The sequence below is a fragment of the Balaenoptera musculus genome, chromosome 1, assembly GCF_009873245.2.
Source record: "Balaenoptera musculus isolate JJ_BM4_2016_0621 chromosome 1, mBalMus1.pri.v3, whole genome shotgun sequence".
Lineage (NCBI taxonomy): Eukaryota > Metazoa > Chordata > Mammalia > Artiodactyla > Balaenopteridae > Balaenoptera > Balaenoptera musculus.
Genome location: NC_045785.1, coordinates 155,394,054 through 155,412,716, shown reverse-complemented (window position 1 = coordinate 155,412,716; position 18,663 = coordinate 155,394,054). Strand labels below are relative to the sequence as shown.

General features: G+C 39.1%; 1 protein-coding gene across 3 annotated transcripts in view; it reads left to right on the top strand.

Moving 5' to 3' along the window:
- PLD5 (phospholipase D family member 5) overlaps positions 1 to 18,663 on the top strand; it is a 488,282-nt gene that overhangs the window by 381,220 nt on the left and 88,399 nt on the right. For all 3 annotated transcript variants that reach the window (XM_036835888.1, XM_036835880.1, XM_036835869.1), the window contains one exon: positions 4,037 to 4,164. In XM_036835888.1, the coding sequence (XP_036691783.1) occupies positions 4,054 to 4,164 (111 nt within the window). In that variant the 5' untranslated portion in view covers positions 4,037 to 4,053. The remainder of the gene's footprint in view (positions 1 to 4,036; positions 4,165 to 18,663) is intronic.

Below are 18,663 nucleotides of genomic sequence, written 5' to 3'. Positions count from 1 at the left end.
AAAGCAGTCTTGAGGGAAAAAAATGGAGCTGGAGGAATCAGACTCCCTGACTTCAGACTATACTACAAAGCTACAGTAATCAAGACAATATGGTACTGGCACAAAAACAGAAACATAGATCAATGGAACAAGATAGAAAGCGCAGAGATTAACCCACGCACCTATGGTCAACTAATCTATGACAAAGGAGGCAAAGATATACAATGGAGAAAAGACAGTCTGTTCAATAAGTGGTGCTGGGAAAACTGGACAGCTACATGTAAAAGAATGAAATTAGAATACTCCCTAACACCATACACAAAAATAAACTCAAAATGGATTAGAGACCTAAATATAAGACTGGACACTATAAAACTCTTAGAGGAAAACATAGGAAGAACACTCTTTGACATAAATCACAGCAAGATCTTTTTTGATCCACCTCCTAGAGTAATGGAAATAAAAACAAAAATAAACAAGTGGGACCTAATGAAACTTCAAAGCTTTTGCACAGCAAAGCAAACCATAAACAAGACGAAAAGACAACCCTCAGAATGGGAGAAAATATTTGCAAATGAATCAACGGACAAAGGATTAATCTCCAAAATATATAAACAGCTCATTCAGCTCAATATTAAAGAAACAAACACCCCAATCCAAAAATGGGCAGAAGACCTAAATAGACATTTCTCCACAGAAGACATACAGACGGCCACGAAGCACATGAAAAGATGCTCAACATCACTAATTATTAGAGAAATGCAGATCAAAACTACAATGAGGTATCACCTCACTCATGTTAGAATGGGCATCATCAGAAAATCTACAAACAACAAATGCTGGAGAGGGTGTGGAGAAAAGGGAACCCTCTTGCACTGTTGGTGGGAATGTAAATTGATACAGCCACTATGGAGAACAATATGGAGGTTCCTTAAAAAACTAAAAATAGAATTACCATACGACCCAGCAATCCCACTACTGGGCATATACCCAGAGAAAACCGTAATTCAAAAAGACATATGCACCCAAATGTTCATTGCAGCACTATTTACAATAGCCAGGTCATGGAAGCAACCTAAATGCCCATCAACAGATGAATGGATAAAGAAGTTGTGGTACATATATACAATGGAATATTACTCAGCCATAAAAAGGAACGAAATTGAGTCATTTGTTGAGACGTGGATGGATCTAGAGACTGTCATACAGAGTGAAGTAAGTCAGAAAGAGAAAAACAAATATCGTATATTAATGCATGTATGTGGAACCTAGAAAAATGGTACAGATAAGCCAGTTTGCAGGGCAGAAGTTGAGACACAGATGTAGAGAATGGACATATGGACACCAAGGGGGGAAAACTGCGGTGGGCTGGGGATGGTGGTGTGCTGAATTGGGCGATTGGGATTGACATGTATACACTGATGTGTATATAATTGATGCCTAATAAGAACCTGCAGTATAAAACAACAAACAAAACAACTAATAAAAAAAAAAAGAAAAAGAAATAAAATAAATAAAGTTATTAAAATAAAAAAAATTAAACTAAAAAAATTAAAAAGGAAAAAAAAACACAGAGCAACCAAACCAATAAACAAATCCACCAATGATAACAAGCACTAAAAAACTATACTAAAAAAAAAAAAAAAAAAAAGGGACAGACAGAACCCTAGGACTAATGGTAAAAGGAAACCTATACAGACAAAATCACAAAAAGGATCATACATATACACACTCACAAAAAGGGAAAAAGGAAAAAAACAATATATATATATTTAATAATAAAGGAAGAGAGCAACCAAATCAATAAACAAATCTACCAATGATGATAAGCTCTAAATACTAAACTGAGATAAACATAAAATCAGGAACAAATTAGATGAAGAAAGCAAACCCTAAGTCTACAGTTGCTCCCAAAGTCCACCACCTCAATTTTGGAATGATTCTTTGTCTATTCAGGTATTCCAGAGATGCAGGGTACATCACGTTGATTGTGGAGATTTAATCCACTGCTCCTGGGGCTGCATGGAGAAATTTCCCTTTCTCTTCTTTGTTCACACAGCTCCTGAGGTTCAGCTTTGGTTTTGGCCCTGCCTCTGTGTATAGGTTGCCCTCTAGTGTCTGTTCTTCACCCAGACTGGACGGGGTTAAAGAAGACGCTGATTAGGGGGCTCTGGCTCACTCAGCCGGGGGAGGGAGGGGTATGGAATGTGGGCCGAGTCTGTGGGGGCAGAGGCCAGCATGATGTTGCAACAGCCTGAGTCGCACCACTTGTTCTCCCAGGGTAGTTGTCCCTGGATCAGGGGACCCTGGCAGTGGCGGGCTGCACAGGCTCCCAGGAGGGCAGGTGTGGAGAGTGACCTGTGCTCACACACAGGCTTCTTGGTGGCTGCAGCAGCAGCCTTAGCATTTCCTACCCAACTCTGGTGTCCGCGCTGATAGCCGCAGCTCGCACCTGTCTCTGGCGCTCGTTTAAGCGGTGCTCTGAATCTCCTCTCCTCACACGCACCGAAACAATGGTCTCTTGCCTCTTAGGCACGTCCAGACTTTTTCCCAGACTCCCTCCCAGCTAGCTGTGGCACACTAGCCCCCTTCAGGCTGTGTTCACACAGCCAACCCCAGTCCTCTCCCTGGGATCTGACCTCCGAAGCCTGACTCAGCTCCCAGCACCCACCCATCCCGACGGGTGAGCAGACAAGCCTCTCAGGCTGGTGAGTGCTGGTTGGCACTGATCTTCTGTGAGGGAATCTCTCCTTTTGCCCTCTGCACCTCTTTTGCTGCCCTCTCCTCCGTGGCTCTGAAGCTTCCCCCGCCCACCCCCTATCTCCACCAGTGAAGGGGTTTCCTAGTGTGTGGAAACATTTCCTCCTTCACAGCTCCCTCCCAGAGGTGCAGGTCCCACCTCTATTCTTTTGTCTCTGTCTTTTCTTTTTTCTTTTGCCCTACCCAGGTATGTGGGGAGCTTCTTGCCTTTTGGGAAGTCTGAGGTCTTCTGCCAGCGTTCAGTAGGTATTCTGTAGGACTTGTTCCACATGTAGATGTATTTTTGATATATTTGTGGGGAGGAGGGTGATCTCCACGTCTTACTCTTCTGCCATCTTGAAGGTCCCCCCGTATATGTTCCTTCTGAGAAGCTGTAAACACATAGTCCTGAGGCAGCAGTACATAGCAGCTTGACAACTGATTATGACACATCATGCATAGAACAATTGGTTAAATTCAGATCCTAAAGTGAATTTTTTGGTTTTTAACAATAGTCTGGGTGACCTAGTTGACCTTGCATTTCTGTAAGGCTTGAATAACCCCATTGCTTATATTAAGAACTATCAAATAAAGAAAGGCTAGGAAGAGACCAAATCCAAATTAGACAATGAAGAGGGAAAAAAAGAAGTTAAGGCAAGTGAAAGGGTAAAAGGTGAAACTAACATACAAAAAGTATAGGAAGCTCAGTTCCTATAAACAACAAGGATTTACTGTATAGCACAGGGAACTATATTCAATACCTTATAATAACCTATAATGGAGAAGAATCTGAAATATATATATATATATGTATATATATAACTGGATCACTTTGCTGTACAGCTGAAACTAATACAATATTGTAAATCAACTATACTTCAATAAATAAAAAGAAGGCCTGTTTCTTATTGAGGAAAGACATATTACTAAGCAAAGCTGATCTTTTATTGATTGCAAAGTTGTATGAAAATTATCCCAAAAGTAAAAGAAAAAAGAGCATGGCACACCTATCTCACCATTTGAGTGATAAATCAAGGAGCGGGGATTTGAGTCAGATCTGACTTGAGAAGCCATGATCTTGTCACCATGTGGAGCTATACATAGGGAAAAACTTATTCTTTTTTATTCCCTTTGTATTCTCTTTGGGAATAAAGTAACTCCTTGAGGGTCCTCTGTGCACTAAACTAATGTAAATATTTGGCTTCCCTGAATGCCAACTGTGATGGATGCAAACCCTGAGTATTTCTGCCAGTAGGTGACTGACTGCATGTTCATGGCCTTGACACAGAGGCTGACTGGGATTTCCTTGAACTCCTAGGAGCTGAGGTGACCTACATGAACATGACTGCCTACAACAAGGGCCGGCTGCAGTCCTCCTTCTGGATTGTGGACAAACAGCATGTTTACATCGGCAGTGCTGGTTTGGACTGGCAGTCCCTGGGACAGGTAATCTTTTCATTACATAAAGTCAGTGTTCTGTCAGCATCAAAACTACCATCTCCAAAAAAAAAAGAAAACACAACAAAAAAACCTACCACCTCCATAAAGCATTCAGTCGCCTCTACTGTGGTTGAGGGAAATTAAACCTACAGCTTTTGTTATTTTGCATAGTTTTAGTAGGTTCACCTTCATTTAAAGTGAAATGATAAACCTTTCTTTGTTAGAATCATTTTACCAAAAGAACTGCCTTTGCTTTAGCACTTGTATAACTCAGATGCTACTCCAAGATTCTTTAGAGCATGTTTGTATGTAATTTATATTACACAAAGCTAAATTTTCAGGACGAGATCACATAATCTATGAGAAACAGGAAAACATATCAATTCAGTCTAGGATTACATATTGTAGAATAATAGTTTTATCCCTTTAATAAATCTTAAGATAAAGATGTCTTCATCTTTCTCTTTGCAAATAATTAACTTCAAATATCTTGAAAATACACTTGAACAGTCTTGTAATTTTCATGTATTTATTTGTGCCAGAGGTGATCCATGGAGGATTACAAATCACCTTCTTCCCATTTGTCAACTAGTGGCTGGAAGTTCTTCATCATTGGATGCATAAGAAGACTGACCAGTCAACCATGCATGCACAGAGCCAGTACACAATGTTTTACCTGAGCTCTTTTAATATTAGGATCCCTGAAATGACATTGAATTCTACTGCACTTCTATTTATTCCTATGGGAAAAAAGCACACACAATGTCCGTAGCTTGAAAGACAACACCACATGGGATAAATCTGAGAGAGGGTAACATTATATTTGTACTGTTAGCTTCAGGCCTTTAACCATTTGCCTCCCAGTTTCCACTCTTTTCCTCTTTTCCTTCTTAAACTACCGTCTTTCATGACACATATTCCATCTAGTTTTCCTCTTTTAATGCGTGAGGCAGATAAAAGTGCTCAGCTGTAAAAAAATGGGCAAATGAAATACTAAAAACCCAGTTATTGCCCTCCCCATGGAATAGTGTGGAGCCAAAGTACAACTTATCTAAGGTGGTTTTCTAGTTTTGCATGTGAAGAGGAGTCACAGTAGCCCAGTCTCAAGGGCCAAGTACTTGGTATCTCTAATAAGACAGTCTCCCTCCCCAGCAGAGGAGGGGACACTGAAAGAAAATTCCATAATTCATTTCGGGATGAAAGCACCATCAAAGATTATGACAAAACATTATTTTATATTTGCTCAGAAAATTAGGTGCTACCTACTGATACAAAAATGATTCTGAATAAAATAATAGTATAAATAATAATAATTGCAACAATAACTAGCTTATATTGAATGCAAGGTGTTGTTCTAAGCCATGTAAATGGATTATCTAATTAAAACCTCTCAATGATCCTATGAGGTAAACGCTATTATTGCATCCATTTTAAAGAAAAGTAGACTTCAGCCCAGAGTTGAGTTTCAGTATTGAATGTTTTAAGCAAATTTCTTCCAATATTAATTTTGATATGAAAAATATAAATTTTGATTCTGTTTATCTTGTGTCTGATGGCCCTTCAAACACACATATAAAAATAGTGATTACAGCAACATCGGCTTACCTCAGAAATAACAAGTAAGGCAATGATAGTATAAAGCCTCAATAATTTAGAGTATTTAGAGAAAAATAGTCTAATTTATGGAAATGTCTGGGTCTATCTTTTGCTTTTTTTGTACTTACAAAATATTAACCAATAAGTATCTTTTGCCCAGAAATTTTCAGCTGGATCTCCCATATTAAATAGATAAAATTGATTCTGTAACAATATCAATTATATGTAAATTCTGCTAAGTAGTTTTTAAAAAATTTTTACTGGAGTAGAGTTGATTTATAATGTTGTATTAGTTTCTACTGTATAGCAAAGCAAATCAGTTATACATATAGATATATCCACTTTTTTTAAGATTCTTTTCCCATAGAGGTCATTAGAGAGTACTGAGTAGATTTCCCTGTGCTATACAGTATGTCCTTATTATCTATTTTATATATAGTAGTGTGCATATGTCAATCCCAATCTCCCAATTTATCCCTCCCCCTTCCCCTCCTAGTAACCATAAGACTGTTTTCTACCTCTGTGACTATATTTATGTTTTTTAAATAAATTCATTTGTACCATTTTTTTGATTCCACATATAAGCAATTTCATGATATTTGTCTTTCTCTGTCTGGCTTACTTCACTCAGAATGAAAATCTCTAGGTCCATCCATGTTGATGTAAATGGCATTATTTTGTTCTCTTTTATGACTGAGTAATATTCCATTGTACATACGTACCACATCTTCTTCACCCATTCCTTTGTCGATGGACATTTAAGCTGCTTCGATGTCCTGGCTATTGTAAATAGTGTTGCAATGAACATTGAGGTGCATGTATCTTTTCAAATTATGGTTTTCTCCAGGTGTATGCCCAAGAGTGAGATTGCTGGATCATATGGTAGTTCTATTTTTAGTTTTTTAAGGAACCTCCATAATGTCTCCATAGTGGCTGTACCAATTTACATTCCCACCAACAGTGTAGGAGTGTTTCCTTTTCTCCACACTCACTCCAGCATTTATTGTTTGTAGACTTTTTGATGATGGCCATTCTGACTGGTGTGAGGTAATACCTCATTGTAGTTTTGATTTACATTTCTCTAATAATGCAAATTATTAGATCTGATTTTTGTAGTGCAATAATTTATCATTATTATAGTGATGTTGAGCATCTTTTCATGTACTTTTTGGCCATCTATACATCTTCTTTGGAAAAACGTCTATTTATTTAGATCTTCCAGACATTTTTTGATTGGGTTGTTTGTTGTTGTTGTTTTTGTTGTTATTGAGATGCATGAGCTGTTTGTATAGTTTGGAGATTAATCCCATGTCATTTGCTTCATCTGCAAATATTTTCTCCCATTTTGTGGGTTGCTTTTCATGTTGTTATTGTTTCCTTTGCTGTGCAAAACTTTAATTAGATCCCATTTGTTTATTTTTGTTTTCATTTTCATTGCTCCAGAAGGAGAATCAAAAAAGATCTTGCTTCGACTTATGTCAGAGAGTGTTCTGCCTATGTTTTCCTCTAAGAGTTTTATAGCATCTGGCCTTACATTTAGGTCTTTAATCCATTTTGAGTTTATTTTTGTGTATGGTGTTATGGAGTGTTCTAATTTCATTCTTTTATATATAACTGCCCAGTTTTTCAAGTACAACTTATGAAAAAGACTGTCTTTTCTCCATTGTATATTCTTGCCTCCTTTGTCATAGATTAGTTGACCATAGGTGCGTGGGTTTACCTCTGGACTTTCTATCCTGTTCCATTGATCTATATTTCTGTTTTTGTGCCAGTACCATACTGTTCTGATGATTGTAGCTTTGCAGTATACTCTGAAGTCAGGGAGTCTGATTCCTCCAGCTCTGTTTTTCTTTCTCAAGACTGCTTTGGCTATTCAGGGTCTTTTGTGTTTCCACACAAACTTTAAGATTTTTTTTTTCTAGTTCTGTGCAAAATGTCTTTGGTAATTTGACAGGGATTGCACTGAATCTGTAGATTGCTTTAGTCATTTGATAATATTGATTGTTCCAATCCAAGATCATGGTATATCTCTCCATCTGTGCATGTCATCTTTGATTTCTTTCATCAGTATCTTATAGTTTTCTGAATATAAGTCTTTTGCCTCCTTAGGTAGGTTTATTACTAGGTATTTTATTCTTCTTGATGTGATGGTAAATGGGATTGTTTCCTTAATTTCTCTTTCTCATCTTTCATTGTTAGTGTATGGTAATGCAAGAGATTTCTGTGTATTGATTTTGTATCCTGCAACTTTATTGAATTCATTGATGAGCTCTTATAGTTTTCTGGTAGCATCTTTAGGATTTTCTATGTATAGTATCATGTCACCTGCAAACAGTGACAGTTTTACTTCTTTTCCAATTTGGATTCCTTTTGTTTCTTTTTCTTCTCTGATTGCTGTGGCTAGGACTTTCAAAACTATGTTGAATAAAAGTGGCTAGAGTGGACATCTTTGTCTTGTTCCTTATCTTAGAGGAAATGCTTTCAGTTTTTCAACATTGAGAATGATGTTTGCTGTGGGTTTGTCAGATATGGCCCTAATTATTTGAGTTAGATTCCCTCTATGCCAACCTTCTGGAGAGTTTTCATCATAAATCGGTGTTGAATTTTGTCAAAAGCTTTTTCTGCATCTATTGAGATGATCATAAGTTTTTTATTCTTTAGTTTGCTAATGTGGTGTATCACATTGATTGATTTGCATATATTGAAGAATCCTTGCATCCCTGGGATAAATCCCACTTGATTATGGTGTATGATCCTTTTAATGTGTTGTTGGATTTGGTTTGCTAGTATTTTGTTGAGGATTTTTGAGTCTATGTTCATCAGCGATATTGGCCTATAATTTTCTTTTTTTGTGGTGTCTTTGTTGGGTTTTGATATCAGTGTGATGGTGGCCTTGTAGAATGAGTTTGGGAGTGTTCCTTCCTCTGAAATTTTTTGGAAGAGCTTCAGAAGGATAGGTATTAACTCTTCTCTAAACGTTTGATAGAATTCACCTGTGAAACCATCTGGTCCTGGACTTTTGTTTGTTGGAAGTTTTAAAATCAGTTTCAATTTCAGTACTTATGATTGGTGTGTTCATATTTTCTATGTCTTCCTGGTTCAGTCTTGGAAGGTTGTACCCTTCTAGAATTTGTCCATTTCTTCTAGGTTGTCCATTTTATTGGCATATAGTTGATTGTAGTAGTCTCTTATGATCCTTTGTATTTCTGTGGTGTTGGTTGTAACTTCTTTTTCATTTCTAATTTTATTGATTTGAGCCCTCTCCCTTTTTTTCTTGATGAATCTGGCTAAAGGTTTAAAAATTTTGTTTATCTTTTCAAAGAATCAGCTTTTAGTTTTATTGATCTTTTCTATTATTTCCTTCATCTCTATTTCATTTATTTCTGCTCTCATTTTTACAATTACTTTCCTCTTACTAACTTTGGGTTTTGTTTGTTCTTCTTTCTCTAGTTGCTTTAGGTGTAAGGTTAGGTTGTTTATTTGTGATTTTTCTTGTTTCCTTAGGTAAGATTGTATTGCTATAAACTTCCCTCTTAGAACTGCTTTTGCTGCATCCCACAGGTTTTGGATTGTCATGTTTTCGTTGTCATTTGTCTCTAGGTATTTTTTTATTTCCTTTTTGATTTCTTCAGTATCATTGGTTGTTTAGTAACATATTGTTCAGTCTCCAAGTGTTTGTGTTTTTTACAGGTTTTTTTTCCTGTAGTATATTGCTAATCTAGTGTTGTGGTCGGAAAAGATGCTTGATATGATTTCAGTTTTCTTAAATTTTCCAAGGCTTGATTTGTGGCCCAATATGTGATTTATCCTGGAGAATGTTCCATGTGCACTTGAGAAGAAAGTGTATTTGGCTGCGTTCAGGTGGAATGTTCTATAAATATAAATTAAGTCCTTTTGGTCTAATGATTCATTTAAGGCCTTTGGTTCCTTATTGACTTTCTGTCTGGATGATCTATCCAATGGTGTAAGTGGGGTGTTAAATTCCCCCACTAGTATGGTGTTACTGTTGATTTCCCCTTTGACGGCTGTTAGCATTTGGCTTATATATTGAGGTGCTCCTATGTTGGGTGCATATATATTTACAGTTGGTATATCTTCTTCTTGGGTTGGTCCCTTGATCATTATGTAGTGTCCTTCCTTATCTTTCTTTAACAGTCTTTATTTTAAAGTCTAATTTATCTGATATGAGTATTGCTACTCCAGCTTTCTTTTGACTTCCATTTGCATGGAATACCTTTTTCCACCCTCTCACTTTCAGTCTGTATGTGTCCTGAGATCCGAAGTTGGTCTGTTGTAGACAGCATATGTAAGTGTCTTGCTTTTGTATCCATTCAGCCAGTCTGTCTTTTGGTTGGACCACTTAATCCATTTACTTTTAAGGTAACTATCAATATGTATGTTCCTATTGACATTTTCTTAATTGTTGTTGATTTGTTTTTGTAGGTTTCTTTTCTTTCTCTTTTGTTCTCTTCTGTTGTGATTTGATGGCTATCTTTGGTGTTGTGTTTGGGTTGTTTTTTCTGTTTTGTGTGTGCATCTACTGTAGTTTTTGGGTTTGCTGTTCCCATGAGGTTTTGATACAGCATTTTGTATTTGTATTATACAAGGTATTTTAAGTTGATGGTCTCTTTCCTGCCTAGAGATGGTCCTCTAGCATTTGTTGTAAAGCTGGTTTGGTGGTGCTGAATTCTCTTTGCTTTTGCTTGTCTGTAAAACTTTTGATTTCTCCATTGAATCTGAATGAGAGCCTTGCTGGGTAGAGTGTTCTTTGTTGTAGGTTTTTCCCTTTCATCACTTTAAATATACCATGCCACTCCCTTCTGGCGTGAAGAGTTTTTGCTGAAAAATCAGTTGATAACCTTATGGGGATTCCCTTGTATGTTATTTGTTACTTTTCCCTTGTTGCTTTTAATATTTTTTATTTGTCTTTAATTTTTGTCAGTTTGATTAGTATGTGTCTCGGTGTGTTCATACTTGGGTTCGTCCTGTATGGGACTCTCTGCACTTCCTGTACTTGAGTGACTGTTTCCTTTCTCATGTTAAAGAAGTTTTCAGCTATAATACCTTCAGATATTTTCTCAGGTCCTTTCTCTTTCCTTTCTCCTTCTGGGACCCCTATAATGCAAATGTTGGTACATTTCACATTGTCCCAGATATCTCTGAGACTTTCTTCATTTCTTTTCATTCTTGACACCCTATGTCAGGGGGTGTGTTTTGAGGTAGCTGTGATCTCAGTATGACTTTAAGCAGCCTGTCTGCTGATGTGTGGGGCTGTGTTCCCACTCTGCTGTTGTTTGGCCTGAGTTGTCCCAGCACTGGAGCCTGTAGGCTGTTGGGTGGGGCCAGGTCTTGGTACCAAAATGGGGACCTCCATTGTGGCACTGATCTATATCCCCTGAGGCCTCTACCACCAGTGTCCTTGCCTCCACAGTGAGCTAAAGCCAACCCCTGCCTCCCCAGGAGACCCTCTAAGACCCCTACTTAGGTCTAGCCCCAGTTCCTATGGAGGTATTGCTTTGTCCTGGGTCCCAGTGCACATGAGTGGAGTCTGTTTCTCCCAACCCTGTGGAACTCCTATGCTCAGGCCCAGTTGCCCTTCAAAGCCAAATGTTCTGGGGGTTCTTCCTCCCAATGCTTGACCCTCAGACTCTCTTGGAGGGCTAATTTTATGTGGGAAAGTTTCTGTGTAGCCTGTGTAGGTTTAATATTTTTTGGTGCGAGGGCTGTTTTTAGAATGAACGTCTGCTACCTCTTTCCTCAATGTATGCTGGTCATCGCCTTGTAGGAGGTGCTACTGATGTTGTGGTGACCTGAGCCCTCACTGGATATTGAGCAGGGCCTCCCTTTTGCTCTGTGGTTGTCACTGCCCTGTCAGATGTGGGGTCTGCTCCCTAGTTGTTGCAGTAGAGGCCCCAAGATCTGTTTCTGACCTGTGTTTCTGATCTATGGTGTGAGGTAGGTAGGATTAGAGCACTCCCACTGGGAGGGAAGCCACTGAGTTTTCCTTCTCTGTAGCTGTTCACCTATGAGTGTACTCTGTTTTGTCACTTTTCACCCCCTGTGTTGGCTCACAGATTACACTGTTGTTGGAAGTGCTCTCAGCCCCAACTAACTAGGGGTATGCTGGCAATTGGCCCTGCTGTCTCTCAGGCATTGTTTTTACCAGGCCACCTGTGCAGATCCACTGAAGTCAGGTTCCAGGACTGCAGTAATTGTGCAGCTGGACCTGCTGTGGGAGCTATGAAGGCAGCTCAGATTTTGGCCTGGTCCAATCCCCTCATGTACGTGCCCACAAAGCCTACAGCCACTAAAGCTAGACCCGTCTCAGCTGTGGGAGCACTCATCCATTTGGATACCCCACAGGCACTGAGCTTACAAAGCCAGAAGTGGGGCTGTAAATCCACGGTTCCCACAGCCACAAGGAGAGATTTCAGCTCTTCCTCCTTAGTTGCATGACCCCTGGGGCTCACCTGTGGTTTCAGCCCCACCTCTGCATGTGTGCCTCCCACCAGCAGCTGCTCCCAAGGCTGCCCTAGAGAACACGCACCTGCCCAGGCAGGCAGAGCAGAGGCAGCAATGGGTGGGGCACGCAAGCCTGCTCAGGTGGGCACCCCTCCTAGTGCCCATGGAGGCAGGGGACAGCACATGGGGTAGGGGGCTGCAATGGCAGCCCCACCACTTGCGCACCACTCAACAACGGCACCCTGCTTCTGTGGAGGCCTGGGCTTCTTCCACGCACATTCCCAGTTGTGGAGCTCCTTCCTCTCATCCCTTCAGGCTGTCTCTTCACAGCCAACAGCTCTCCCCTCCTTGGGTCTGCTCTCCAAACCCCACGTTCCAGCGCCCAGCCCCCATCCACACCAGCAGGCACGTCTCAGGCTGTGGCGCACAGGGCTATAGCACAGACCATCCGTGTAGGTCTTACTGTGTCCTGCCTGCCACAGACTGGTTGCTGTGCTCTCCTCTGAGCCCTCAAAGCTCCCCTTCTGTCCCAGCTGATTTCCCCACCAGTGAGGGGGCTTCCCAGTGTGCGGGAACCTCTCCTCTCCTTCAGTTCCCCCACCAGGGGCGCTGGTCCCATCCCATTTCCTCTTTTCTTTTTGTCTTTCTTTTGTCCTACCTGGTTGTGTGGGGATTTTTCTTGTCCTTTCAGGTGCCCAAGATCCTCTGATAGTGTTCAGCAGGTGCTCTGTGAGACTTGTTCCATTTGTAGCTGTATTCTTAATGTACTTGGAAGGAGAGGTGAATTCCACGTCCCTGCTAAGTGGTTTTTAACTTGAACATCATTTGCTGCTTCTTTTTTTTTTAAAGAAAATGCATTTTCCCACCACTAAATTTGATGTTCTTTGTTATTAACTGTTATTAACTGATAGGGTTTAAAGTTCTATGAATTTCATTTGAGTGAGGTTTGAATTATTGAGGTTTAATGACATTTTTCTCCAAATTTTTGAGCAAATTATCTTTGTTTCCTTTATTTCCTTCTACTCCTTCCTTAGATAGACAGACATACATTTATTCAAGTATTGGTTTCTCTGCTTGAGGATCCTTCCTTTGTCTTTGCTTTTAGTTGTTTGTTTTGTAGGAAAGTAGGTTGATCTTTTAAATGTTTATTCTCAATCTGTATAGCCATTTGGGTATTATTTCCTTTTGAAATGGATCATCATTGTAAAATATGAAAATTTCCCCATTTTAAACGTGGTAAATACAGAGCAAAGATAAGGTGCAAGTTATTTCCTATTATTCATATGAAGAATACAAGCTATTTTATTATCTTTCCCTGTTTGCACATTCCTAAGTGGTAGCTGGTTTCCCTTCAGTTATAGAGAAGACCAGAGGAAGAAGTGGGCAAGTACCTGGACCTGGTTCTCTGTTTCATGACTAATCAAGCTCCTTTCTTAAGGACAAGTCAACTCCTTATGCTTCCTTTAATGTCATTCTCAGTAAGAGCTGGAGAATTACAACCTCTCCACTATTGCCATTGCATGGCACTGAACCCTCCAGGTCTGTCTAGAAGAGATATCCCTCTGACCTTGTCCCATGCTGGTTTGTTCTCAGCTCCTAAACCACATAATGAGAGGGAGAGTAAACAAAGTGGACTTCTTAGATTTCTCTCCTTCAGCTCAAATATACCAGCAAAGTTATGCTTTTAAAAGCCTAAATGAATTAACATGCTGTTTCTTAAGTATGGAATAAATGTTTTATAAGAACTTAAAACTAAACTCATTTTATAATTCATAATACATTCACAGAGAGGGAAACTGTGAAAAAGTGCTGAGCTTTCCAAATAGCCCCTTAAAGTGAGGATTGGTGAAGGGTCACACTCACCAGCTGCTCATGGAAACAGTCTCTGGGGGAGGATAGCCTTGGGTGGGTTGGGGGGAAGGTTGCAGGCTTTAACAAAATGAGTAAGCCACCAAGGACTTCCCAAGGACTTCCCACGTGGACTTCTTTTGTGGAAATCTGCTTTCTTCTGTTGTTTGTAAATTTAATAGCAGGTTAGACTCCGTTGAGGTCAGGGATTTGGAAAGAGGCAAGGAAGATATCTTTCTGTCATTTTTTCCAAAAGGCTACTCTATTTCTGTGCCAGGCACTGTGGTAATAGCTTTATATATACACTACTTCATTTTTCATAGCTACATAAGGATGGATATAATCTCCATCTTCCAAATAAAGATAATATTGAAAAATAAAACTAGAACAGATCCTATTGCTGCTCTTCTCTCTTATAAAATAGAATACTCACTAACCTATATAGGAATTAGGCATTTAGTGATGATTCTCTTATTCTTTAGATTGACGATTAAGTTGGCAGAGTCTGAAACTTTCATTTCACTTCTGGCAATTTGGGATTCATGTATGAATTAACCCAAAGTTGCCTTTTCTCATCTTTCACTGCCAAACCAAACTCTTAAAAACTAAAATAAGTCTCATTTTAATTTTAATTTCTCTTAACAGTCTTTCCTGTTTTCCTCCTGGAAGAGACTATATTCATTGATGGGTTAGAGAAGAGACATAGCTGGAGAGGGGGTGGAGTTTAAAACTCTTCTGCAGGAACGTTTAGCATCCCATTAGCTCCCCTGCATCTATATGTCAACTGCTCACCTACTTCTCTTACATCAACACCCACCATTTCTTTGTCTCCTCTTCACACGTAGGCAAAAATGCTGTCACTTACTTTGTCCACCCTTTCCCCTTAGTTCTTGCTGTTTGGGATCATGTTGTTACACTTAAATCATCTACTTTAAATTAGTTTTCCTTTCAACTGTGCTGGATTATGTGGGCTTTTTTTTCGTTTACCTCATGAGACATAACACATCGCACAAGTTCCGTGTGTTAGAACAGATTTTTTCATTTGAGCAAAGTCCTGGGTGAGGCTAATGGTTACATGAAGAATTATAATACATTTCCCAAGTATCAGACTCAATCTATCCCATTAGCTTTATATTTTGTGAAGTTTTCTAGTGAAATCAGATTATTGCTGTCAATTATTGCCTTAAGTCTATACTAAGAGAAATAAAACTAATGATAATAACAGCTTCAGTGTATTGAGGGCTTTCTCTATGCTAGGCATTCTTCTAAGGATTAAAGAGTATGAACTCATTTAATTTTCACAATAACTCTTTCTTGTAAATACTATCATTACTTTACTTTACAAAGGAGGAAATTGAGACGCAAATCAGTAATTTACCCAAGGTCACCTTCCAAGAAGTGGCAAAGCAAGAATTCAAACCAAGGCAATCTAGTTCCAAACCCTTCACCCTTACTTTACTGCTAATAAGTTTTTTAAATAAATTACATTTATGAAAAATCATTTTCTTTCATGATTTTGATGCTGTGATGCTAAACAGTAAATCTCCTCTCTCTCTCTCTCTCTTTTTTTCTTTAAGAAAAGTTAATAACACTATTCATCTAGACACCTTCACTCATTCACGTCTTTCTTTTTATTAATTTTTATTGGAGTATAGTTAATTTACAATGTTGTGTTAGTTTCAGGTGTACAGCAAAGTGAACCAGTTACACATATACATATATCCACTCTTTTTTAGATTCTTTTCCCATATAGGCCATTACAGAGTATTGAGTAGAGTTTCCTGTGCTATACAGTAGGTCCTTATTAGTTATCTGTTTTATATATAGTAGTGTGTATATGTCAGTCCCAATCTTCTAACTTATCCCTTACCCCCAGGTAACCATAAATTTGTTTTCTATATCTGTAACTCTATTTCTGTTTTGCAGATAAGTTCATTTGTACCCTTTTTTTAGATTCCACATATAAGCAATATCATATGATATTTGTCTTTCCATTCACATCTTTCTGATTGCAAACCCATGATGACATGATGGCCACAGAATGACACCTACTGTTGCTGGGTATTTGAGTTCTACAAACTCACTTAACCTCTGGGTTGAATTTCAAAGACTAGGAAGTCAATGTGTGTGCTTCTGTATTCTCCTGCAGTGGTTCAGGGTGCTCCCCTAGAATCCGTGGCCACAGGGAGTCCTGTGGGAGGGAAAAGAACACCATCACAGGCTTTTCCACTTAGAGGTTTTGATTTGTGAATCTTGGGAGCTCCTAAAAACATATAGAGGAAATGAAAAAAACAGCACAAACAAAGCAAACAAAAGACTAGCCAGTGTGTGAAGTAGAAAGAAAAAGGTACAACAGTCTTCAAACCACAGGGCTCTGGGGCATGATGCTGAAGTAGAAGAAGCTGAAAAGGAACATGTAAAAATCATGCTTTTAGAAAAAGTTACTTTTATAATTTTTCAAGCATACCCTCTTAAATGAACTACTAGCCTGGAGTTGGAGGCAAGATTCAATGGGTTTGTTGGTCACAAGAATCTGGCAACTCTGTAGAGGGGAAATATTTAAATAATGTTTTAAAATATAATTATAATAAAGAGGAATAGGCCTACTCTGTTAATGTGTATTTTAGTCTTAGTCCACCTTTATTCTGAATAGACCTGAAAGGTATATCTTAAAACAGGCCAGTTGTTGGGGCAAGGAGCACAGGAGCTCTATGATGAGGTCTTCCAGTGATTGTGTTGGTGATCAAAAGAGGCAACGACCTGGGGTAGGATGTGGATTGAGTGCTGCAGGCTATGGGAGAAACACTGAAGGTCTGTGATGGGGTCAGGACCTGACAACACTGGAACAAATCTAGAGAAAGTGTTCAAGCTGAGGAGTGAGGAAAGTAGGGAGATAGACTATGGGCAAGATTAAAGGGGGAAGCGACAGGATTGAATTATGGTGGTGTGAAGGTTAATTTTATATACCAACTTGGCTAGGCTATGGTACCCATTTGTTTATTCAAACACCAGTCTAGATATTGCTGCGAAGGTATTTTTTAGATGTGATTAACATTTAAATACGTAGACTTGAGTAAAGTAGATTATCCTCCCTTACATGGGAGGGCCTCATCCAATCAATTGGAGGCCTTAAGAGCAAAGACTGAGGTTTTCAGAAGAAGGAATTTGGCCTCAAGACTGCAACATAGAAATCCTACCTGAGTTTCCAGCCTGCCAGCCTGCCGGCAAAGCTGTGTCATATGGAGTCATGGGTTATAAGGAATGAGCCAGAGGGAACAGTGTATATTGTTCCAGCATCTGGATGGAGCTGGGCCAACAGGGAGAAGGACCATACTGTCAGCAGAAATGGGAATATCAGGAGGCAGGGGCCATTCTGATGTCCAATGGGCAGTTGGAAAAACAGCAAAGAAAGTGGCCAATATTGATGCTTTTTATCTAATAGCTTGAGTACCCGAATAGTGATAGTTCTTGATTGACCCTAAAGCTCCTGATTTCATCATAGCTGCTATTTCTGACAATAACCATTTGGTAAGATGTTGACAAGAATTGCACTCCTTCTGCCTCACCAGACTGGTCACTTCTTTCAAGTTTCCCTGTGGGTTGAAATCATAGTCTGATATTAGCAATGAGGAAGGGTGCTAAGGCTTAAAGTGTCTTTGATTCCCTCTTGTCCCCTTTTCTTTCAGTTAAAAGAACAAAGCACTGAGGTAGAGTTTGAAGACTGAGTGGGTGTGCCAGTGGGCAAAAGGAGGGCACTGCTTTATAGCATATCCTGTCACCACTGTTCAGCGCTAGCACTGAGCTGACATTGTTTTCTGAATTTATGATTTTCTGAAGACATGTTTTAGCTCCTATGGAAGTGGGCATTGGTAATGCAGGTAACAGATATCAGAACCAAAATGAAAACGAACAAAAGCAAAAGACAGTTCAATAGCAAATGCAATAGAAAAAATTAATATTCCTTAGACAACATGTAATGAAGGAAAACAAAGGATTAATTCTTCCAGTATTGATTTAGAAGATTACCTGGGCTGCTCAGGAAGGTCATTTTTATTTGCATATGAATTCTAAAGTAAATGAGGAGCTAGAAGTCCCTATTTCATGTAAAAGAAATGAATTAGCAGACAGATTTTCAGTAACAAAGCCATGCTTATTTTCTACAATTTTCAAAGTAACAATTTGGCAGAAATGTGGTTCAAAAGAGGCATAAGTAGGAAATCCCCTTTCCTAGTCTCCCCTGAGAGACATTCTCACAAAGCCAGTTTATTGTCTATTGTAAAATAGTCTCAGTTTGTGCAATTAAGTGAAGAAATAAGAACATCACTTGCTCTCTCCTGTTTGCCTTTCCCAAGATGAAATTCAGTTAATAGGTCATTCTCAAGTGAAATTTATTGCCAAATTTTTCCCTCATATGTCCCTGTAATACCTGATTCCTCAGTCTGTCCTAAGTGATGTGATAATCCCAGGTATCTGTAATGGCTCCTTAGGTAACATGTCTTGAGATCTCTATCCTGGCCACTTTTTTTTTCTAGATATAATCCATTTGGTTAAAGTTTCTCTTAAAATACGATGCCCAAAATTCAATATGGTACTTCAAAA